Source organism: Plodia interpunctella, chromosome 1 (assembly GCF_027563975.2).
Source record: "Plodia interpunctella isolate USDA-ARS_2022_Savannah chromosome 1, ilPloInte3.2, whole genome shotgun sequence".
Taxonomy (NCBI): domain Eukaryota; kingdom Metazoa; phylum Arthropoda; class Insecta; order Lepidoptera; family Pyralidae; genus Plodia; species Plodia interpunctella.
This window is the reverse complement of record NC_071294.1, coordinates 8,482,147-8,505,686: the sequence shown is the minus strand read 5'-3', so window position 1 is coordinate 8,505,686 and position 23,540 is coordinate 8,482,147. Positions and strand designations below refer to the sequence as shown.

At 35.1% G+C, this 23,540-nt stretch overlaps 2 protein-coding genes across 5 annotated transcripts in view; one reads left to right on the top strand and one right to left on the bottom strand.

Moving 5' to 3' along the window:
• The window catches only part of LOC128673226 (hydrocephalus-inducing protein homolog), a 36,628-nt gene that overhangs the window by 12,485 nt on the left and 603 nt on the right, over positions 1-23,540 (top strand). The window contains exons 27-80 of one of the 4 annotated variants that reach the window (XM_053750942.1): positions 76-293; positions 740-889; positions 1,306-1,371; positions 2,361-2,452; positions 2,537-2,677; positions 3,090-3,305; positions 3,600-3,787; positions 3,860-4,092; positions 4,168-4,329; positions 4,500-4,531; positions 4,851-4,922; positions 5,416-5,618; positions 5,801-6,055; positions 6,145-6,255; positions 6,833-6,962; positions 7,280-7,445; positions 8,029-8,160; positions 8,452-8,575; positions 8,711-8,879; positions 8,970-9,196; positions 9,477-9,676; positions 9,944-10,186; positions 10,294-10,473; positions 10,713-11,004; positions 11,096-11,344; positions 11,863-12,181; positions 12,263-12,405; positions 12,495-12,598; positions 12,678-12,844; positions 12,921-13,111; positions 13,193-13,302; positions 13,563-13,740; positions 14,043-14,153; positions 14,394-14,574; positions 14,781-14,972; positions 15,091-15,283; positions 15,432-15,600; positions 15,686-15,978; positions 16,138-16,330; positions 16,678-16,899; positions 17,164-17,330; positions 17,557-17,744; positions 17,938-18,178; positions 18,258-18,438; positions 18,765-18,934; positions 19,258-19,390; positions 19,504-19,649; positions 19,786-19,924; positions 20,165-20,317; positions 20,643-20,810; positions 21,215-21,439; positions 22,042-22,263; positions 22,683-22,828; positions 23,094-23,274. In XM_053750942.1, coding sequence (XP_053606917.1) covers positions 76-293; positions 740-889; positions 1,306-1,371; positions 2,361-2,452; positions 2,537-2,677; positions 3,090-3,305; positions 3,600-3,787; positions 3,860-4,092; positions 4,168-4,329; positions 4,500-4,531; positions 4,851-4,922; positions 5,416-5,618; positions 5,801-6,055; positions 6,145-6,255; positions 6,833-6,962; positions 7,280-7,445; positions 8,029-8,160; positions 8,452-8,575; positions 8,711-8,879; positions 8,970-9,196; positions 9,477-9,676; positions 9,944-10,186; positions 10,294-10,473; positions 10,713-11,004; positions 11,096-11,344; positions 11,863-12,181; positions 12,263-12,405; positions 12,495-12,598; positions 12,678-12,844; positions 12,921-13,111; positions 13,193-13,302; positions 13,563-13,740; positions 14,043-14,153; positions 14,394-14,574; positions 14,781-14,972; positions 15,091-15,283; positions 15,432-15,600; positions 15,686-15,978; positions 16,138-16,330; positions 16,678-16,899; positions 17,164-17,330; positions 17,557-17,744; positions 17,938-18,178; positions 18,258-18,438; positions 18,765-18,934; positions 19,258-19,390; positions 19,504-19,649; positions 19,786-19,924; positions 20,165-20,317; positions 20,643-20,810; positions 21,215-21,439; positions 22,042-22,263; positions 22,683-22,828; positions 23,094-23,274 — 9,477 coding nt within the window. Of the gene's footprint in view, positions 1-75; positions 294-739; positions 890-1,305; positions 1,372-2,360; positions 2,453-2,536; positions 2,678-3,089; positions 3,306-3,599; positions 3,788-3,859; positions 4,093-4,167; positions 4,330-4,499; positions 4,532-4,847; positions 4,923-5,415; positions 5,619-5,800; positions 6,056-6,144; positions 6,256-6,832; positions 6,963-7,279; positions 7,446-8,028; positions 8,161-8,451; positions 8,576-8,710; positions 8,880-8,969; positions 9,197-9,476; positions 9,677-9,943; positions 10,187-10,293; positions 10,474-10,712; positions 11,005-11,095; positions 11,345-11,862; positions 12,182-12,262; positions 12,406-12,494; positions 12,599-12,677; positions 12,845-12,920; positions 13,112-13,192; positions 13,303-13,562; positions 13,741-14,042; positions 14,154-14,393; positions 14,575-14,780; positions 14,973-15,090; positions 15,284-15,431; positions 15,601-15,685; positions 15,979-16,137; positions 16,331-16,677; positions 16,900-17,163; positions 17,331-17,556; positions 17,745-17,937; positions 18,179-18,257; positions 18,439-18,764; positions 18,935-19,257; positions 19,391-19,503; positions 19,650-19,785; positions 19,925-20,164; positions 20,318-20,642; positions 20,811-21,214; positions 21,440-22,041; positions 22,264-22,682; positions 22,829-23,093; positions 23,275-23,540 lie in introns of all 4 variants that reach the window. The other 3 variants (XM_053750951.1, XM_053750933.1, XM_053750962.1) reach the window with 3 other exon arrangements.
• The window catches only part of LUBEL (Linear Ubiquitin E3 ligase), a 56,349-nt gene that overhangs the window by 32,223 nt on the left and 586 nt on the right, over positions 1-23,540 (bottom strand). The window lies entirely within an intron of this gene.

Sequence of the window (23,540 nt, the reverse complement as noted above, 5' to 3'; positions counted from 1 at the left end):
TCTTAATAAAAATTGTTGTAAAATTTTAGTTTTTTACGATAGTTTTAATTACGTTCTTTTGTCTAAACGCAACAGATGATGTACGAGGGAATGTTGATATTTAGATTTCACATGAATCCGAATAGAATGACTATCCCTGTGATAGGGCAAGGGATAGTGCCACAAGTGCACGTTATAGGCCCCAGCCTGAGCTTCCCGCCCACGCTGCCTTGGGCCGAGACCACTGAGATGTACTTTGGGTTGATGAACCCTTGCCCTTTTCCTATAGAACTTATAATAGCGCACACCGATGAGTAAGTACTTTTGTGTGTACTATATTTTTGGGCAGTTTCTATGTTACCTATTTTATAGTAGTACCGTAAAAATAAGTAATACTTCGATAAATCCGCCTTTTGCTGTTTTTATTTTTGTGTTTCTCTTGCAGTAAATGATATTTTTAATGTATCGTAAATAGTTTTTAGGCCAAAATAGCTTTCACATCTATATTCGATTTTGTCAATAAAATCAGTAACTGTTTGCAGTAGTGAAAAGTGTACGTACAAATAATAAGCAGGTGGCGTGAAATGGAAAAGACAAATGACAAAAGTATTCCATTTCCAATGCGTATGAAGTCGGTGCATTTGTTTACAAGTAATTCGCCATACACCGACCAACGGAACCACACTGACATAGTTCTTAAATAGAAAATAATAGAGAAAAAAAATACGTTTAGGTATTAAAATGTCCAAAAACGTTTCAGGAAATGGAAAGAAGAAGAAGAGATTTATCAATTACTTAATAAATACTATAATAAGCCCGAGGAAATGTTGGTACCTGCGGTGAAACCAGGGGACGACCTGCCAGCGGAGATTGTTGGCTTTTATAGAAAGTTCACAGCGACAGTAGCCAAGTGAGTTGTTCTGTCTTTGGTCATACAGTTTATTTCTAATTAATACCGCGGTGTAGTAATAGTTTTCATGCTCAACTCATGTCATAAAAATTCGCCCAGCCGTTTGAGCGTAAAGAAATAATAAACATACTCACATTTGCTTTTGTAATATTTTTCCTTTTCTGCTCTCTGATTCATACACATTTTTATTCGTAAAGATTCGTAAGCAGTGAATTTAATCAAGTGTCGTTATATTGCAAGAATACAACCATGAAAATTGTACAAAACTAAGAAAAAATTATATGGTTGAAAAGTAAAATTATTTGATCTCCAAATACTCTTTGTACTTTGAACATAGTTGCCAATCGATAAATATTTATATTAAATCCTATATGTATGTAGGCGATATACATGCATGTGGGCTTTTGTTTTTTCAGAACCAAAGAAGAAGAAGCAGCGGCCCTTAAAGCTACAACTACAAAGTCAACAGCAGTGGCAGCAAAGTAAGTTTGTAATATTGCTTCAGTGTTCAGTGCCAATTCATGTTGAAAATTAATATTTGGCACGTGAACCACCACAAAATTGTCCACTTTGAGGAGACTCGTTGGGAAACTATCCACCGTCAATTCATGCTTATCATTATAATACATTATTTATATATTATTATAAGCATTTGCCCGCGGCTTCGCCCTCGTTTTTTACGTGCGTCCGCTCGTAACATATTTTTGTCAATATCGAGTTTTAAACAACGTATCGCCATGAAACCTATTAGATTTTAAGTTAAACCATTAGGTTATACAACTGTAAAAATCGCATCATCGCATTCCATTCAGCAGTTTTTTTCGTGATGGGCGATCAAACGTACATACAGACAAATTATATTAAAAAAAATGTTTTGGTTTCTATTTGTCCCATAACGGACTTTCAAATTTTATTTTTAATTTACTACAAAGATTATGTTTACCAATTTTCAGCATTTTATCTTGAAAATTACTATTTTACTACTTAATACTTTAAGTCCCATACTTTATTTTTTCACCCCCCTTTTGAAGGGGTTAATTTTCAGAAAAATCTGAAACACGTATTCATCAATTTGTTGTAAACAACTAAAATACAAATTTTCAAGTCACTAACTTCAACAGTGTAGAACTTTTATATAAACGTTTTTCACCCCTTATACCTCGTTCGCGGTGGAATTTCCAAAAATCCTCTCTTATGCTCACCTACACTCCTCAGGGAACCTACATGCTAAATTTCGGCTTCCTACGCTCAGTAGTTTCGGCTGTACATTGTCTAGTCACACGTCAGTCACTCAGTAACGGAAGAGTTTCATATATGTATTGTATATTGATAATATATAAATAATACATCGGTACTGACGCCACATATATTATATCAACTCTGTAGACTTACCGAAAAAGTTTCTAATTCATAAATCATTGATAATGCAAACTATGAATAGCTGATAATATTGTAATTATCATAATTTCAGAAAAGCAAAGAGTCCAAAGAATGCTCCTAAAGTCACAGGAAGTCCAAAAGTATCGCCTAAGAAGTTTAGGACAGAGGCGGAAATTATTGTAGGTCTGTGTAAAGAGCGTTATAAATGTTTCACAATAAAGGATTTAAGAATGAATTTATAATAACTAAGGGAAATGTGAATTTCAGATGAGATACGAACATTGAAAGAAAATGGTGTGGACCCCTTAAAGGAATGCCTTCACGCTTTCGATCGTATATCTTCCGGCTCCGTTATGGAGAAGCATTCTAAAGGACTGCTAGTCTTCGTTCACGGATCGCCATGTGAAGGTACACAAAATGGATAGGTTAACTACAGTAAGAAGCGGCAATATTCGATGTCGTAGAATAGTACATCGTACCACCGCTGACACAAACCGAATGAATTAATCAGCTTTGAATGATTATCAATCTTATTTATAACCAATAGCCGACGATTTGGTGTGCTGCAATTGGCTTAAATATATGATTGGCAAAAATATGAATCGAACGATGTAATATATTTTCTTTTCTGCTCAGGTAAAACGTTGTATTTATTATTTAGCTTTGTTGGAAAATGGAGACAGGGCTTACTTGATGTATAGTTTTGAATGAATAACAACAGGATTCCTACAACAACAATTTGGTGTTTTATTGGTGAACCAAAAGCAGGCTTTATGAGAGAACGGGGTAAACTGAACACCAATATTTTTGTCATATACAGAAGTACAATGTCAAGAAATGGCTTATTCCATCGGGAAGGAGCTCAAGATACCGACAGTTAATATTGACAATTGCATAGTAGAAGCATTGTGCGAGTGCACTGGTGCAGCAAAAATATTGATACTGAGTACAATTAATGAACTCTATCAAATATCGAGGTCCCAGGCCATGGCTAAAGGAGATCCCGAAATAGTCGGTGTGGAAAACGAAGAAGTTGGTAAGTTACCTCAATTCTCGGTTTTATAACGCCTATAATTAGTTCCTTTGGAGGAAGTTGTATGGAATTTTTTTATCTCATTGGCTACACTAGCTCGTTGTCTTTAGTTTTTTTACTTTTCATCAGACGAACTAGACAGTAAAGATATATTAAATTTTAGCCTAAAAAAAAACATTTAAACTTTAGCTCGGCTTGGCTTAAGCTTCATTCATGATCATGAACAATCAAACCGAAAGAGATATTAATGATATTATTAATAGTTTATTCAACTAGTAATTGGTTTATATATTTTAGATTTAATCGATGAAAATGAAGACCAATTTCAAGTAATCCAGAAGAAAATTGAATATCTGGCCAACAACAAGAATGTTGGAACCCCACGATCAAAAACGAGTGATAAAAAAAAGAAAAGGTCTCCAACATCATCGGTGGGATCGCACATAGCTTTGGGGGGTTTAGGTTCCACCACGTTGTTTAACATGGTACTGATTAAAATATATTTCATAATATTTTCAAATTAACTTTTCTATAATTTGTAATTCTTTATTATACAGGATTTAACTCAAGAACTACTCATGGAATACTTTAGTCAACCGAAATTTAGTCGCGGCTTAGTAATAGATTCTTTGAAAAGTATCGTTCTAAAGAGCCCATCGATAACGCTGACGTTGGTTTTGAAATGCAAATCAAATATACGTAATATTCATCTTATCCTGTGTCAATCTGATTTCAATAAATGGGCTCAAGCATATGAAGAATCAATTAAGGAAGTCGATCCGGTAGACGAGTAAGACATTCGTATTCTAAAACTAATTTTAAAAGATTTATTTCGTTTTATATATTATTAATTATACAATTACAGAGTCAACACCAAAGTATATGATGAAGCCGAAATACAGCAAATTGTAGGGGCATTTGAAGAAATGGATGAAAACGACTTTAAAAATTCAAGCCCTGAGTTAAGAGCAATTTACATTACACATGGATTGGAAGCTAGAAGAAAAAAGTATTTTGATAAAATTGGGTAAATAACTGTCATAATAATAGGATATTTTCCAGCAATGACTTATAGATAAGTCTATCCATGTCCATCAATGTCCAAAAATCAAAAACAATACAGTTTATATAGCTACTATTTATTACGATATCTCAGAACTTTATGATATAAATATAAGTACATATGTTTATTTCCAGGTATCAATACGATGTAACCAAGAAAGAAAAAGGTAATTAAGAATTTGTAATAATTAGTTGTAAAAAGCATCCCATGTCTACTTGCTACCTATTCCAGATTTTGTTCCATCCCGATTCTCGCGCAATCGAAGTAAATTTCATTCTATTTTCCAATATTTTTTGTGACAAATTTAACACAATTTCGGCATTCACAGAAAACCAAAAATTTCTTTATTGACCGAAAAAGTTCTTCATGATCGAACGCAACGATCGACCGTGATCGATCGACGAACGGCGTGCGAATTGGTCTCTACTAGTTTTTGTGATCCACATATAGTAATGGTAAAAATAACATCTAATCTTTTCTAGCAGAAAACAGTAAATCAGTGTTGAATATGGACACGTCAGATTCAAAGAAAAAAATTAAAAAGGAAGATAATAAAGGTAACGCGTTGATTCAACTTTTTAACAATTCTAGAATGTGTTAATGCCTTCTATTCCATAGTACACATTATAAAAATGTTGGTTATATTTATTTTCCATTTAACAAGTTTAGAATCGGTGTCCTGGTTTAAAAAAAAACGATCTCGTGCGAGCCGGCCTCGTGCACCGACGGTTCCATGAAATTAACTTTGCTGTAACCATAGATTTATATATCTGTAACACATTGATTCTTAATGCCTACGGGAGGCATTAAAACCTTAATGATTTAATTTTAGATAACGCGGTTATAACTATAGTAAATAGGTTGGTTTAGGAAATTTTCCTCTGTATGTTATTTAAATTGCAAAACTAACATGAAATAGATTGTTAGTTTATATATTTATTTAAAAATGTAAATGGATAAGGTAAATTATATTTGTCATGATACAGTGCAGTACTTACGTAGACTTATTTAATGTTACTATTGATTTCCAACAACTTCTCATATTTAAAGGCGCAAAAGCGACTGCTGAATATACTGCTATGAATGCAAGATATAACGAATATACTAAAATAACGTACGAACAGTTAATAAATATTGCTAATAATTGGATTATCGACGAATGTGAAATGGGAATTCCACTGATTGGGTTTAATGGTCAAGTTCTCGGAGCAGCTCAAAAGAAAGCAAAGAAAAAGTCGGAGCTGCAACTCCAGGTATGATAGAGATTATTTCTATAGTTATTATCACATTGTTCCTTCATTTGGCGCGGGCACTTTTAAAAGCGTCCTATTCATAATTTGCTCCAAAACGTATACGTTTCATGAATGTAAGTTTTATAGCTTAACCTATAGCAAATACCTTAAAATATAAGTTTTAAAGATAAATTATTTTCCAGTTCTCTGACGTAAGCTACTCGGATCGCGGATTTCCTCTGACATTAATTACATGCCCATGTCTCAATTACAAAATGGCTTTAGTAAAGAGCTTAGCTAATTCTCTGGTTGTTAAAGAAGCCTTGGAGGAGGAAGAAGAGGAGGATATACTTTTATCTCCTGAGAGGAGAAAAGAATTTACAGTTCTTCTTCCCAGGACATTTCCGCACATTAACCATGAGAAACCTTTGAAATGGCGATATCTACACGAATCACCGGTAAACTATACGTATACTTTGTATTATAAATAAATTATAATCTATGAATGATATTTTGCAATTAAATTACATACAATTTCTTATTTAAGCTAAAAAAGTGCGAATGTAATCAACTTACCGATTTGAATTTGCTGGATGATTCAACGCAAGAAAACGTTGTTAATATAATATCTAAATGGCATTGTGTATGTGGGAAAAAGGTAAATTCAGAAATCATTATGTTTTTACAAAATCTAATATACGTGAATGAGGGAGCAATGAATGATTTTTTGTGTGGATATAGGTAGTTGGTGGAGCACCAGACTACATTTTGACACGCTCGGAGCCGCGGACCACAGCTAGTATTCTAATAAAGGAAAGCGGAAGAATTTGAGACTAACAATAAGAGAGCATCATCAAAACTAAAATTAGCAATATGGAGAATGAATATCCTTACCCTTACGTAATACATAATAAAGTCCTCGGCCACGTCTATCTGTTCGCGATAAACTTAATAACGGTCGAATTTTTGTACATGTGTCTGAAAATGGAGAACGCAATGTTAAACCACTCCATTAATAGTGCCAAGAAAGTTGTTGTGTGTTTTTATTCCATGTAATGACCACGACCCTCAGCAGTGAGGAATACGGCTAAGAAGCTGATAATAAAGGTCTATATGTATATATATATAACAAAGGCTATAAGTTGATCGCTTGTAAAAGCTGGTCATGGCGTCATGGCTAAAAAGAAGTCCGACCATGTTTGCATACGCCTGTCAGGTGGACAATATATTTACAGATGGCGTCTTCCCAGACGTCGACAAGCGAAGTTCCCGTGCCTTCGTTAGACAAAGTGTCAGAAGAAGGAGGTGAAGGCGAAGATGACATACTTTATCCTCTGCCATTACGTAGCGTCCAGTCAGTTTCAAGTTAGCAGTTCCTTATATTTATAAACTGGTGGGCTCAGACCAATAAAAAGCTGGTGGATGGATTGTGTACAAAAATAGTCTCATGTCTACGTCATTTTTTTTCTTATATACGTGCACTTCTCGTTTACTCGCTTATGGGTTCATTTCCAAAATGCTAATATAGTATAGTAATAAGTTATGGTCTGTAGTTATGCTAAATATAATGTTTCTAATGTTTGTATGTAACTACATACAAATGTTACATTCAATATTTCTGAAAAACGTGAATTTTAATTCTATGAACTTAACCTTTTCATTTATTTTACTTTAAATTGTAGCCACTGGTGGCCGTTTGGTGTTGCACCCTGGAGATCTAGTTCGATGTAAATATACTTTCAGTCCTCAAATCGAGGGCCATTTTAGTGTGAAACGGTTTGTAGAAGTTAATGGATGGCCAAATTCGAGGGTTGATATTAATGTCTCCGGAATTTGTGACTTGCCCAGGTGACGTACACTAAAATGTATCTAGTTGTTCTAATCAATACATATAATAAAACTGAAGAAATATCATCCGAGTGTTCTATAAAGAGCCAGGATCCCTGCTACGATGTGCTCCGTTGTTTTGTGTAAGTTTTGATATTGACGAGCGGTGTCGTACGTCAAAACTTTTTTACGTTAATCTGTGTTGATCTGTCAACGGACGTCAATGCAACTCAATGAGTGTGAGTATCATAATAATCAAATATTATTTAATCTCTGCGAAGTACTTTCTGTGCCTGATGACACAAAAAGCATTTCGCCTTATATATGAGGATGCATGTTACATATCGTTGTATGTAATGTAACATACATGGGTTGATAATCAACGCACCCATGAGGAAGAACAACACCTATTATATAACTATATTCATTTAAATACTACGTGTAATGTATTTAATAATTCTTTTTCCTTTTTATTAATTTGCGCAGTGTTGCTGGAATAAAGGTTGAGATATACTGGGACTACCAATGAGTGATGGAAAAAATCCCATAGAGCTTCTTGTAATTATTATCTGTGTTAACATCTAATTGAATTTTTGTGTTACAGGCTTGATAGCCGACCAAAGAAAATGTTTGAAAATTTTGTTAGGAGAACGGTCGAAGATAATGTATATAAACTTACATTTTTGGATGACCTTAAATTATTCGAATTTGGACCTATATTCATCGGTTCCAATAGGTACTAAAGAAAATATATCAAAAACATCTTTAACCAAATAACTCAGAATTTGAAGTAGCTATACTATAACGTTTTGGCAGAATGGCGGAATACCCGATTTGGATCGGAGTTATGGAAGTCGTATATAACCTTAGAAGTGTTCTAGTGCTGGGTAAAGGCTTCACCTGAAGCTTTTACCCAGGACTAGAACACTTATTAAAAAACTAATTACTCATACATTGCTTTTATGGTTATTTAGTCCTTAATTAATGAAAACTAGTTATTTAACCTTTTGTTGATATTTTATTACAGAATATACGAAGAAGAATATAAGATAGATTTAAAAAATTCATCACTTATACGGGCAGAAATCTATATAGAATTTTTGGACGACACGACTGTGTTTCAAATTGACAAAAATTTTATACGACTTGAGGTAAGAAAAGGGATGTAACAGATGTTTAATTGGGAAGGACCGGTCTATATTAATTCATTTATTACCCAAATATAAAGCTGATAGGGTTGCTTGGTGACCAAATTGTAACTTTTTTTTTACATATCGTGTCTACAGCCTGGGTGTCGAGGAAAGTTGACACTATCTGCGGCTCCAGCAGAAGTCGGGGTCCATAATGTTGTATTACTATTTTGTATCAAAGATAACCCAGAAATAGTCGCTGTAAATATTGCGTGTAGCGGTGTGGTACCGATCGTTGAGATTTTGCCGATTACAAAATCAATAGGTAACTTTACCAATTTTGAATAAAATAACTAAAATACATAGTTCATAATGACATCATTTGTAGACAAATAAATGTTTGTAAATATTGTAGAATACGGAAAACTGCTACTTTATAGACGTGAGGACGATAGGTTCATAGTAAAGAATGACTCTATCCTGCCCATTATGTGGAAAATAAGGAATGCTGTGGATTTTATTAGTGATTTTATAATAGCTAGCACATCAGGCATTGTGCCGAGACATAACAACCACGTGGTTCCGGTTACCTACATTGCCTGTAACGTTGGAATCATTTCTAATAAAACTCTTACAATTGACGTAAGTAAAATTATTTTTCTTATTCATTCATGGAATGAACCAAATTTATATTTTGTTACCACATAGTTTGTTGTCGTTATTTCATACACCATTTCATTCTTATTATGAAAAGTATAAAGTATGAGTATAAGTCGAGGTTCATACTAAGTGAAAACCAAATAAAGGGACATAGCAAAATAACTGCAAATTTCTATAATATAAATAATATACAAAATTATCTAACAGTTAAGTAAAAAGAACAAATGTTATATATTAAACAAAAAAATATATCTGATTATAGATATACGACGCGGAGGGACGCGGCAGCCCCATGATAACAGAGAACCTGTCATTGTCTGCGGAGTGTTACGACGTGATGGTGGAGTGCGCGTACGAGAACCCGACTGAGATGTTCCTCAACTACGGCAACGTGAAGGTTAACTCCACCGTTATCCGCGAAATGTATTTGCTCAACCGGGGAAAATATAATATTTATTTTAAGTAAGTACAAAACAGGTGGACCAGATATAAAACTTGTCGGGAGTTTTAATCGTTTAAGCCCAGGAACAAATTAACCATGCCATGTTCTGTATTTATCATCCGGGGCTCCAAAGGTAGTAATTGGAATCCCGTTTTGTTAACCTCACTTTACAAATTATTTGTTTTCGTTTTTACTGATGTTAATGTCTTTGAATTTTAATAGCTGTTTCAAGTCGCACCAAATGCTATGTAATAATATGTTAAAATTAAAAAAGAAAAATCTTATAGGTTAAAAAAAGTGAAGAACTTCCCAGAGCCGTCTCTGCTGAGGTCATTTGAAGCGATTCCTGAAAGCGGGATGATTCCCGCGTCTCTGAAACTGGTGTCTATTGATTTCGAGTGCACGCCGACCACGTCCATGAATCTGTCCAACGTGCCCGCTTACATCTGCACCTTGCTCGACGGCAGTAAGAACCAAGTGGTGGTCGCCAAGTTCCCCATCTGCGTTACTATCGCCTCCTTTTATAATACGTAAGATTACCTTCATAATCTTTTTATCAACAGTGTCGCTTTATTCATAAATTATTGCGTAATCAGGTCGGCTTTACCATGATTTAAATACACTTAAACTTTTCTAGGTTTACTCTGTTTCCTCTCGGAGAACTTAATTTCCACATTATAGCAGTAGGCAGTGGGGTAATAAGAGATGTCATCATCAACAACACAAGCAAGTGTCCCGTGACTTACGACATCGTGTTGCCAGAAAAATATCGCATAGACCCTATGGAGCAGCAGCCAGTAAAGTTGAAAGACAACAAGTGAGTAGTTATAGGGGCTTAACCATATAAAGGAGTATTGAACCAAAAGTCTGAAACGATTTCCGTAACTGGACACGAAACATACATTTAATAACATTTAATATTGATAAGTTTGTTTTAAGGACAGGAACAGGAACAACAACCGCGCAAAGGGGATCTATTATCTTCAAACAGCTGTATCACTAATCGCAGTGTATATGTGTACAAAAAGAGTCAATAAAAAAACTTGTATCTCACAGACTCAAGGTGCCGCCTCTGAAATGTGGTAATTTCACCATACTGAACGACGACAACCTCTTGGCACCAGGCACGAGTCGGACCCTTCAAATTCAGTTCAGTGCAACAGCCGCCAGGATGTACGAGGAGACTATAAACTTTATCATCAGCGACACTTGTCCCGCCGAGGCACAGGGCGTTCCTCTAAGACTTGTAGGCACAGGGGCAATGCCAACTTTAGATTTTTGGAACTTGGAAACAACCTTTCGGGAACATCTCATTGTTAAAAATTTATCGGAATATAAAGTTCCTGAGGTTAGTGCTTATTTTTAACCTAGAAGGAGGTAGATATGGAAATGCTTGTGAAAAAAGCATAGTAAACCATACGTTATTGTTTTTATTCTAGTCTTCACCTCATTGTGTGTTTGTGGAAGATTCTGTGACTCTGCACTTTTTTTGCGTAACGGTTAACACGAGCTACACGGCAGCTATAGACCTCTACAACAATGGACTGGTGGCATGTGCTCTCAGCATGAAGTTACATTATCAGACTAACTCCAATCAAGAAATATTTTATCTTGATAAATATGAAACACATATCGAACCTCTGCTCCATAAAACATTGGGCGTCATATTCAATCCGAAGGAACTCCAGGTTTTACATTCAGTTTTATATTTTATTTCCAAATATAGGGTCTACTCTAAAAATGTTGCTATTATGTAAATACATACATATAACCAGAGATCCGATATTTTAATGCATATTTACCTAAACTTCGACGTAGTAGTAACATAGTAAGATAATACCACCTCTAAAATATAAAATATTTTTTTAATATTTGGTAAATTTTAACATCTGCTTCAATTATTTGACCTATTCATATAGGTACACACTTAATATTTACTTAAACAGAGATATCTTAGTTTCATATTACGTAATTAAAAATATAAAATTTTAATCTGACTGAATTTTATAATTTTATATTATTTCAATAAAATCCAATAATAATTAATGATTTTTAAATCATGGTACACTCTATGTTAAAAACTACGTCGCAGTTTAGGTAAATATACACTACACTCTCTATCTTATCCGATCTCTGATTATAACACCAGGTATTAAAATATTTTGCAATATAAATTAATAATACCAATCAGCATGGCACTTTTTAGGAATACCGTGCAGTTCTCGATATAAGATTAAAATTACTTGACAATCAAGAACAATCATTCAAAATATGTCTTATCGGCGAAGGTGTGATACCCAGAATACAAATGGTTTCACCTCCTAAGAGGCATAATGTTCATCTATTAAAATTCCCAGTAACGTGTTTGGGATCATTAAGTAATAATGTTATACGTTTTAAAAATGTCAGTTCTGCGAAGAGTACTGTTGTTGCAAAAGTGTATCAACTACCATATGATTCTAGGCCTATTTTTTGGCTTAGCACCACGCCAGATACAGATCACATGGTTATTTCCAGTAATAATGGTAAGTAACATATTATATTGCTTAAAAATAATTGCAGAGTCGATGTCGATAGTAATAAAAGTATATTATTTCTAATTTTAGCTGAGTACAGTACAATCATGAAAATTCTATTAAGCCCCAGGGAAATAGCAACATTGAAGGTATTTTACAGCCCAATCAGTAAAGGAAGGAGTAGTTGTGATGTTAAACTCAATATAGTTAATAACGCTTATGAACACTTCGAGGTAAATGCGTTATCTACTTCTGTATGATGTAACTCCTGATGATCGACACTTTTTAAAATCGCATATAATGTTTATTTTTTCGACATAAGGTTTCGTGTGAAGGAGAAGCTTTTGTGGAAGATGTCATTATTATAGGGCTTGAAATGCTCCCAATGGACACTGATTTAGACGCTTACAGATCGTCTGTTGATGGGTTGGTATTCGTTCTATGCTGTTTTATTCGTTTTATCAATATCTATGCATATTTTTTAGTTTTGATTTTTTCTCAATAGGACTATGTCAACTGTATCTACAGTCGATAGTAGAAAAAAGAGTAAAAGTGCGCCTCTTGTCAAAAGAAAATCAAAACAAGCAATGGAATCAAAGAGAAGCAGGCGCACTATGGCGTCTAATTCGATGAGTTTGGAGAGCAATGATTTGAAATATATACTAGATTTCGGTATGTATAACAAAACAGTTGGATCACGATACGGTTATAGGTTTTATAACTAATTGTTTCCTGTCTAACCTCACAGGTGGATGTGAATTATCTGTAATGGAAAAGAGGAATATAATAATGATAAACAATTCAGACAAAGTTTATAAATTCGAATGGCAAGAAGTCGATCACATTTGTGTTAAACCATCGGTCGGATATATTTTGCCGGGGGAAGAAAAGGACATGGAAATAATGTTTATCTCAACTCAACTTGTTTCTATAAAAAGGGTATTTACAGAGATCTTCTTTAATGTTTAAATGTCCACGGCTATGGTCACGTAACGTAATAATAATTGTTCCTTTTTACAGAATTTACTGCATTGTGCACTGACGGCAGTTAGTTACGACGCTCTTACTTTTCATTTCAAGACTACTAGCTGGGACAATCGTCAAATTGTTACTGTATTTAACCATGACAAGTAAGAGTTTTAAAATAAAAGAACCGTCGTCGGACTTCAAAAGAAAAGGCAAATCCGATTGAACAAAACAAAACAAAATTTATATTATATAAATATTAAGTGTCTGTCATAAAGATAAATTTCTCGGTTATTACCTACATTAAATTTATAAGGAGGTATAAAATGTTGTGCCGATTTATTCAAGCGAAGAGAATGATATCGGTTAATCCTTTTAATACCAAACACATAAAAATAAGTTATTAATAAAATGTTATGTGCAGGGATATGAGTTTGAATGAAAGGCGCGTGTCAATGATAGAGGAACAGAACACGCTACAGCCTGAAGACATGTTGGGAGTTCTTCGTATTATCATCGTATATTCTGCTGTCACAGAATTTTGCAAATATACATGTTCTCTGCCCGATGAAAAGTCTTTAAAAGACACATTTGTTTATCAGGTAAAGTTTCACTGTTAATAGAATAGAACATGAGCTCTATTAATATAAATTCAAATAAATTGGGATTTCTTAACCATATGCGTAGTTAAACATGGCTTAATATTCCGCTGTAGTGGTGTTAGATTTATAGTCTGCTACAAGTGATTTCTGATTATACCATGACAATAGCTACGTTGCATATATGGATACGGCAATGACTGAACAGGCGATTTATATTACGTTAAACTCATCTTTATGAAAGATACATTATTTCCAAAAAAATAAATAATCGGCAAATAACATAAAACTAATATTTTACGCAGACTAGGCCCTTCACATTCACTATGAAAAATATAGGCAACGTACCAATGAAAACAACTTGGAGCTTTGGCATCGATGACGAGTTTCCAACCAGATTAGATAAATGTTCAAAGGTAAATATTTATTTTTACTACTCTATAACAGCTATTTACGACGAATCATTTTAATACTGCTTTATGCTTAAAGAGACAATATACGAGACTTCCGTTTCGGAGAAAGTTGTTTAATTGCCTTTATTATTTGCTATAGTTATTTGTTGATAATCATATTTACCATATATAACGTATGCATTAGATTTACATATGAATAATTGAAATTAACCAATTAATATAAAAAATAATGTTCGTGATCAGCAAAAGCGCAAGTTAAGTAATCACGACGAAACTATTGCTACGAACGAGAAAGGTGGTGATGAAAGTATGGGTACTGAACGTAACAGTCCCAACGAGGAAGGTGAAGAAAAGGAAGAAAATGAAGATGATGATGCTGAAGCATCACCTGAAATACCGACAGTAGAACAAAACGTCGAAAAAGGTATCGTATCAAATAACATTTCCAAATAATAATAATTTGTCATTTGCAATAATTAGATCATGTATTTGTAAAAGCTGATTTTGTAAATGTAAACGTAGGTACTGCAAAGATGTCGTACAGGTTCCTCTACAGTATTGGTACGTCGCTCGTCATTATGAAAGAATATGTTTACTTTTTTGATTGTTTAACCATGCATTTTTTTGTAGTTGCCAGTAAAGTTACTTTATTCAGCGGCAGCACAGGAAGAGACAGTGTAGACACTTGGTTCGAAATAGATTTGCCATTTCAAATAGAGCCAGATAAAGTTTGTCTTAAGCCTAACCAAAGTCAGACTTTCACAGTAACTTTTGCACCACAAGATGCCTTCTATTACCAAGTTCGATTGAAAAGTTTGATCGGTAAGATTTTTTCTATCTTATTTGTTGCAATAAATAAAACAACTTAGACGTAACTTAACTTAAACTTCGCTTAGATGATATAGACCAATGTCCTACTAAATATTTTATGTTTTTGTAGATAATTTGGACCCGTATGATCAGAATGTCTTTTGCAAAATAACAGCAAAATCATTGATACCATATTGTCATCTTGATATGCCAGAAAGTGATTATCTCACATCAGGGCGAAGGAAAATAACCGGCGGCGTTGCGTTACCCAAACATATAAGTGTATTAGAATTCAATGTTTTAGGATCAGGATGTTATAAAAAGTAAGTTGATGGCAATCAGTAAGATTTATTGAATCGCATCGACTAGGATTCGAGTCCTACGAGTCTTATAAATTGTGATTCAAAGTATCATTTGAATTCTTTAAGAATATACAGAATATTTAAAAAAAATTTTTGCTATTGTTTCTAGATCTTTCCATGTCGTAAACCCCACAAGTGAAGCGTACGAATTTATATTTGAAATGGTGTTGCAAGACAAACCGGAGCTTATTCCGGTCCACTGCGATACATTGAAGGGCTATGTTGAGGGTGGTACTTCTACGGAAGTCACTTTCACTTTCTCTCCTACAGCACCTGGGGTAATTTACAGGACTTTTCCTACAATTTTTCTTGTGTTTATTTGAAAGTGATACAGTTTTAAGTAATGAGCCTATCTCGTTTTAGGTTTACGAGTCGCAGTGGAAGTTTATGATACCCGTGTACACTTTAACAATGCATTTACTAGTGGTGGGATTGGTGCGAGAGCCTGACGTCGTATTCATACCAACAATCTTAGTTATTCGAAATTCATTAGTGGGATTCACAGTCACAAACGTTGTGAAAATGAAGAATAATGAGGACGAGGGGCTCAAGTTCGAATTCAAGGGGAACTCGCTGTGCAACGAGTCCGGGAAAACTCCGGTTGTTATGGAACCTGAGCATGGAATACTGAAACCCCATTCTGAAACACCCATCAAGTAAGTTATTACATATATATACGTCTACGTAGATACATATAAGAAGTACGTTTATCCAAACACTAGCAGCATGAATTACTTTTTTATAACACAGGAGCGTAGGTTGAGCGTAGCCGAAGCAAATTATTTTGTATAGATGCATTTTTTTTACATTCGCAGAATAAGCTATACTCCTATTGAGGATGGACCGCTCTCGTTTAAGATATTTTGTAGCGTGTGCTATATGGTGAAATATTTAACTTTGTGTGTAAACGCGCTCAGTTACTCCATTAATCCTAAAATATCATATTATCTTATTGGGAATGAGCATGTTTTAAGAAGTGATTTTATCACGAATATTCATTTGGATCAGGTATGCAATCAATATTTGTTATTAACTGGAAATATCATATATTGGCCAATATCTAGTAACATTAGGTAATGATACATATTGCTGACACTGGATAAAGATGGCCCAGAATATACGAGTAAAAGATTTGATTGGAGGAAGAAGCGTTGATGGGAGGACATATATCCAGTAGGGCTGAAGATTAGGATGATAAAGTGACTAATTTGATATATTTTTTATTACTAATTGATAGTATAATGATGATTTTATCATTGCCTGTATTTATACACTCACTTTATTAACCAAATTTCGAGATTTTTGTCATATATTCGAGATTTACCGTTAAATGTTTTAATTTGTGTTATGTGTAGACAGCCTCAACTTATCAAAGAACGATTCCGTTCAAAATTCACAACGACGGGTCTGCGACGTTCTTCTTTGACTGGAGCTACAACTGCAGCAGGGTGAAGAAGTACCTGACGGTGGATATAGACCCTCAGAGCGGCCACGTGGCGCCGGGCAACGAGACCGAGTGCACGCTGTACTTCACGCTTATACAAGTGCCCGTCCAGGCCTTCCCAGTCACGCTCAATGTAAGTGCTGACGAGAAGTAAGTCCACACAATAACGACAAAAGAAGGAAATAATACGACAATAGATGTAACTTTTAGTCATAAGTATGAACAATTCGTTGCTCCTTTGCCCAATTTACGGAATGGATTTCGATAAAAATATGATAGTTACACTCATAGTATGCCAAGAACGGAATAGGTACATAGGTAGTATTCAAATTAGCAATCAATGAAGAATGACAGTTTTAATGTCAGTTTCAGTGTTTTAATCCTAACTTGTCTTCAGATTTCTGACGGCCCGGAATATACTATATATCTGCATGCAGATATTAAAAAGCCACTGTATCATTTCACGTGCATGGATATCGACTTCGGCAAATGTATAGTCAACGCACCGGACGCTACCTACAAAAAAAACTTGGCATTTGTTAACGATGACACTGTTCCTGTGATGTATGACTTTTAATATAATTTGTTATTGTCTAAGATTACTAAGTATTATATATTAAATAAAAAGTTATATTGCTTATCAAACAGTAAGCATATACCAAATTTAATACGGAGAGCAATTTCGGAGAGTAAAGCAGTTTCTCATTTTCTATCTCTTATTATACTCATGCTAACTAGACTGGCTTTCTTAAGCGTTTGACAGTTTAAACATGTCGTCTTGCATTTGTAGATTCAGTATGAATTTTGCAACAATACCCGAGCTATTTGTTGATTTCCAAGAATTGCCAGACATTCCGCCCGGCAGACGCATTAAGATTCCTGTTTACTTCAGACCGAAACAAGTTAAGGAATACGAATTTAAGTTGGAATTCTGGGTTAACTCACTTTGTCAAGAAATTATTTCAGTTAAAGGAGAAGGTTAGTGGCGAATTCCATGATATGGTACAGCACTGTTAGGTGGACGTGAAAGTTGTCATCTTTGGATATAATGAAAACCTAAATGCTAAATATAGTTTATTTTCATTGGTGTAGTACTGAGATTACGTTAGTAAATGAATAGGTACACTAAAAATAAGTATTTTTTCTAAAGTTGTTAATCCTGTGATTTTAGGTATACCACTTTTGTTCGACCTCTACGAAGGTTGCCAAAAGAGCTTTAATTTGGGACCAGTGAAAGTAGGCGATAAAATAATCCGGCCTATCGAGGTCATGAATCACAGCAAAGTGCCGATCGATGCAACTTTTATATTTAGAGACATGTATCCAGTAATTGAAGACACAACTCAGTCTGAAGCAACCAGCGTATGTCTGAGTCCTAGCGCAACCACCCAAGCCGATGGAGGGCCTTCCAGGTAAGCACAAATGTAGAATATAAAATAGAACATATAAATGACTATATACGGTGAGTAAATGCAAATTAATGCCTTTTAGAGTCAAAATGCTACAAACCTACAAAGACGATAAGATACGTGAACAAATTGCAATGGATATTCAAAATGCCTTATCATCACTAAAGGTCATACCCAACAAGTGCAAAATTTTGCCGTATAGGAAGTTTCCATTAAAGATACAGTTCAAACCGAACGGCATGATCAGCGATCTCAACGTGCAAGTAAGTTGTTCTTTACTGGAGATATATATTTAGTAAATATACAGTGAAGTATTTAGTTAACATATTGACCAAACAAGTGTAAATTTTTTGCTGAATTTGGTTTCATAGAAGTCACATTTTTTGATTCATACCGCCACGGAAAATTGCAACGATAGGGTAGATGTAATTTTTTTATTTTGGTTTTATTAATAGCAGGCCTTTATATTATTAGAAACATCAGTGAAAAAAATACTGTGATAATGACATTGCTTTCAAAGATGTGCCAAAAAAATTTCACTCAACGTTTTCATACCCTTGCAACAACTAGCACACGTTTTATTTTTCAGTTGAATATGAAAGTATTCGAGTTCGAGAGACCTCTAGTGCGAATCAGCGGCAGTGCCACTGGCATGAGCCTCTGCTTCAGCCAGAACTCGTTGCAGTTTGGCCGCGTGCGCAAGCGCGGCTGCAAGATACTAAAAGTTATGCTGATGAACAAGGGGGACTTTGGCACAAGGTAAACCTCCTTTCGGATATCCAAAGACTAAAATTCAAAATAAAAGACATGAAATTAAGAATAAAAGACAAATGGTTCCTCTGGTATGTTTGACGACCTGACGAACGCCAACTTTATCAAGAATAATTAATTCGGTGGACGGACATATAATAAGTATTCAGGCATATCTAAATGAGGCGTAACCTTATTTTGTTTATAGTTTAGTGACAAGTAAATACCATCTATACCACGGTAATGATTATCATTACACCTACGTCCTACACGTATCAATATTGGAATGGAATGAATTTAATACAAAAGACTAAACTGGATATTGTCGACAGGTTTTGCTGGCAACCTTTGATATCAGACGAGTTCACAATATGTCCGATGCAGGGATCTATAGCAGCTCATACAAATGTCACCTTCACAATATCATTTAGGCCTCTTAATCATAATCCCTTCATCAAAGTTTGGGTAAGTCCAGCATTATCACAAGCGGATGGCTTTTCTTTCTCATAATATTTATATATTTTTCAATAAATCAAAGATATATTACTAAAGTGAATAAATATATTTTAATATTTTAGGCCAGTTGCAATCTAGACAACTATATGCCCTTAGAACTTGCCATGTACGCCACTTGTGTGGATTTAGGAAACTTTCAGAACAAGGTATTATATTTAGAATGCCCTGTGCGTGAAGTGATCACCGAATATCTGACTGTAACAAATAGGTAAGTAAATTAAAAAGTTACTTTTATCGTCGCGCCAGTAGGTACATCAATTTTTTTTTCACGTTGTCATTTCGGTGTGTATCTGATTTTCTACTAAAAATACACTTGTATCATGTACGTATACGGTGATTTGCAGTTCCGATGACGTGTGGCTGGTACTAAGCGAGTTTTCTGAACCTGGTCCATTTGAAACTCTAAGGGAATTTAACATTGAACCCAACTCTACATTTGAAATACCCGTTACTTTCAAGCCAAAAACTATCGGCAAACACGAGGTAAATATTTTTACTTAACACGTTTTATTACAAAAATAGATTTCTAATATGTGTAGATCTTAAAATTGAGTAGCTTATTGATTTTACCGAAAAAAATAATAAAATTACTACTGCATACACCTCTAAATGTCCCACTACCCCTGCATGAATCTCTAAATACTTATAGCTCTGCCGAAATAGCGACAACTTTGCAATTAATTTGGAAAAGTAAAAATAATTTTGTATCATAATGTCTATCAGTGTCAAGTATTATTCTCACCGCTGGGCGAGAGCGCTCTTTTCGTCAACCTGGTGGGTGTCTCGCAACACCCCAACCCCAATGGCAATATCTCCGTCACTGTCCCGGCAAAGGAATTCCACACAGAGGAGCTGGTGGTGTACAACATTACTGAAGTATGTATGACAAACCTATTCTCAAATGAAATGAAAGCCACTCCCAATATTTACGGTTTAGTAAGATATTTCGCAAATAGTCATCAAGTGTTCAAAGTATATTCGACAGATTGGGATTCAACAGCGACGACCGGATAACACCGTAATATTACTGCGAGGTCAAGTAGGAGAAAGGATTTGCCACGTGAAATAGGTGAAAAATTAAATATGCGCTGGCAAAGCCGAAGAGAAAAAGCTAGTATAGAATAAATTTGCAACGATCTAAAATTATCACTAGGTAACTACCTAATTACTCCTAGGAAGCTGCTAATATATTTTGATGTAGTTCCCAGAAACCTACGTAGTATCTACGGAAATTATGAAATTGGTCCCCGATAAATTCGAAGGTCGCTTCGAGATCGTTCATCCGGAAACTATCAAAGTATGGGGCGAGGCAGCCGCAATTTGTCGTTTGAAATATGTATGTTACGAAGAATGTGAAATGCAACTAAAAGTGAGTAGACCTTTCGAATACAGAAAATATCTTCATTTGCCTATTTATCTATTGTGTGGACCAGATGACGCCGATCTGTCTGATCAAGCTGAATATGCCACAAAACACAGCACCACCCACCAGGCTTCTTAGCGAAATAAATGGTGACTCACATGGCACTACAATTAGTAGACAAGATAAGACCATTATTATGAGGCACGTTTCTTAAAACTATAGAAACAATCATCCTGAAAAATGTCATTAGTTTGACTGGAGGGAGGGTCCGTTTTCGTTGAAGTTCTTTTTAAAAATTTTTGATTATTTAGCTTAATATTATTGTGATTCACACACGTATGTCGTAGTACGATTCATTCCATCCATTAACCCGCCATGATTTATTTAAATTTAAACTTTCTCTTCAATAGGTGTTATTTATTAATGAAGACACGCGCGAGTATCAGTTCTACAATCTCACGATGTTGGTGACGGCTAGTCCACTCGTGGATACTCTGACGTTCGTTGCGCGCGCGCGGGAAATATTCCGCAAAGAACTGACAGTGACCAACCCCCTAAGCGAAGAAAGTACATTCTCTGTCAAATGCGAAAGACTAAATTGCCCCGAATCTATCAAGATTGGGAGGAATTCTGAGGTAAATAAAAATCCCATATAATTGTTATCTTACTTTTTTGTTAATAGCTATTAAGCCTGGGCAACATATAGGGTATAAATGATTTTGAAAACTGGAACACCTGATGGAGTATCATAACTCGGTGCATCTAAACTATAGGAAATATAGAAATAACGCCTAAACAAAAAGTTGTTCATCTTGATGAGCATTTTCTGTTGAAGTATAAAAATCGAAGATCTAAACCACCTGATAGATAAACCCATGATGGTCCAGCTAAACTATAGGAAATATAGAAATGACGACGTAACAAAAATTGTTTAGGCTCATGAGCATTTTCCGTTGAGGTAAAAAAACGGAGATCTGAAATATTTGATGCAGACCAATGATGGTCCACATTCTAAACTATAGGAAAAATAGAAAGGACGCCCTAACAAAAGTTGTATATTCTGATTAGCATTTTCTGTATAGGTATCGTTACGCATTGCCTGTATAGTTAAATTTCTCTAATAATTTTGACTCCTTACCTAAAATTTTTCGAAGTCGCAGGCATCAGCTGGTACTAAATAAGCATACTTTTTAAGACTTCTAGTTTTTTGAACATTCTTTTTTTTATCGTTTTCTAGGCGGCGTTAGTACTGACTTATAACCCCCTTGTGGTCGGAGAAAGTGAGGATTATTTAGAAATAAACAACACCCTAGTCGGCACATACATGTACAAGGTGGTGTTAAAATGCTTGCCGGCCAAAGAGAAGAATTTGGAGTACCAGACGGAGTTAGGCAATTGTATCTCGCTGCGACTGCGCGTGCAGAACAATACGGATATCAGAACCGACTTCATTACTACAGTAAGCATATGATAGTTTCCAATGTGGCCGAAGGGTAATTTAACAGTGACAGATTTTTCATAAGTCTATTATTGAAGCATCTTCGTGGCGTAGTATATAAGGAATGTATAAGTATAATATATATGCCCGTCCTCCTCCACCTGTCCTGGGTTCGACTCCCAACGACATACTGAAATCAGGAATAACGAAAACGAAAGACTTTTGTTTTCAATACTTCAAAAGGTTTAGTTATAGTCATACTTAGTTGAAACCATTAATGAAATTCATGAAAGCAGAACACAAAGCAGAAGGACGTTAAATCTACACGAACAAGCTCTTTAGCTTTAATCAAGCTTTGTTAGAACTGCTGCTGCTTGCTGAACTAAGGACAGAGATGTAAGTATATGTGTACCTAACTAATCCCTTATATTCCGTTACAGACTACACACCCGTGCATTTTAGCGGAACCGTCGTATTCGCTATTACCATTTGAGAAAGGGAAATTTCTGGTGTGGTTTGAACCGACACATTTGGGCGTGCAGAACTGTAGGCTGTCTTTTGAGTCTCCGGTCGCTGGAGAATTTGTGTACGTAAAAAAATAACTAAAACCATTTATAAATACTTTACAGCCGCACTCTAGAGTCGCACAGCCCAGTTTATAGGAGAACTCAGAAAATACTATGCAGAGATATCTTTATTACGAGGCGAATGTACTATTCTACTAAATACTTATGAATAAAATACATCTATAGGTACCGATATTCGTATAAATTTATAAATAGGACAGAAGCAGAAATTACAGAAACAACAAGCTTTCAGTCAAAATCAAAAATATTTATTTACATTTTCAGTTTTAACATTAAAGGCAAAGCAGTTGAACCGAAACCTCAAGGTCCTTTTGAAATCAGAGCTGGAGGATTCGCTTTAGTACGCTTCAAAAACGTATTTGATGATGTAAGGATGTTCAAGATATACGTGGACAGAGATGAGTTCTATGTGAAGACGGTATACGAGACAATAAAGTCGAAAAAGGTGACCTAAACATCTTCATAAGAGCCGGGCTCCAGCGAAACATGGGAAACATTCAACAAAAACACATAAATAAAAACTTCTAAGAAACTGAATGGTGAATGATATGACAGTACCTTGCCGCGACTCACGTGGTTGTATTTTGTGTATACATGTATACAATTCTACCGGGCACGGAAAACAAAAACATTGTTGATGCAAGTAAAAATGTGTAGTGAAACAGTATTTTTGTGTAGACTACTTTGTTGAATGTTCGGGTCCGCAGTGCC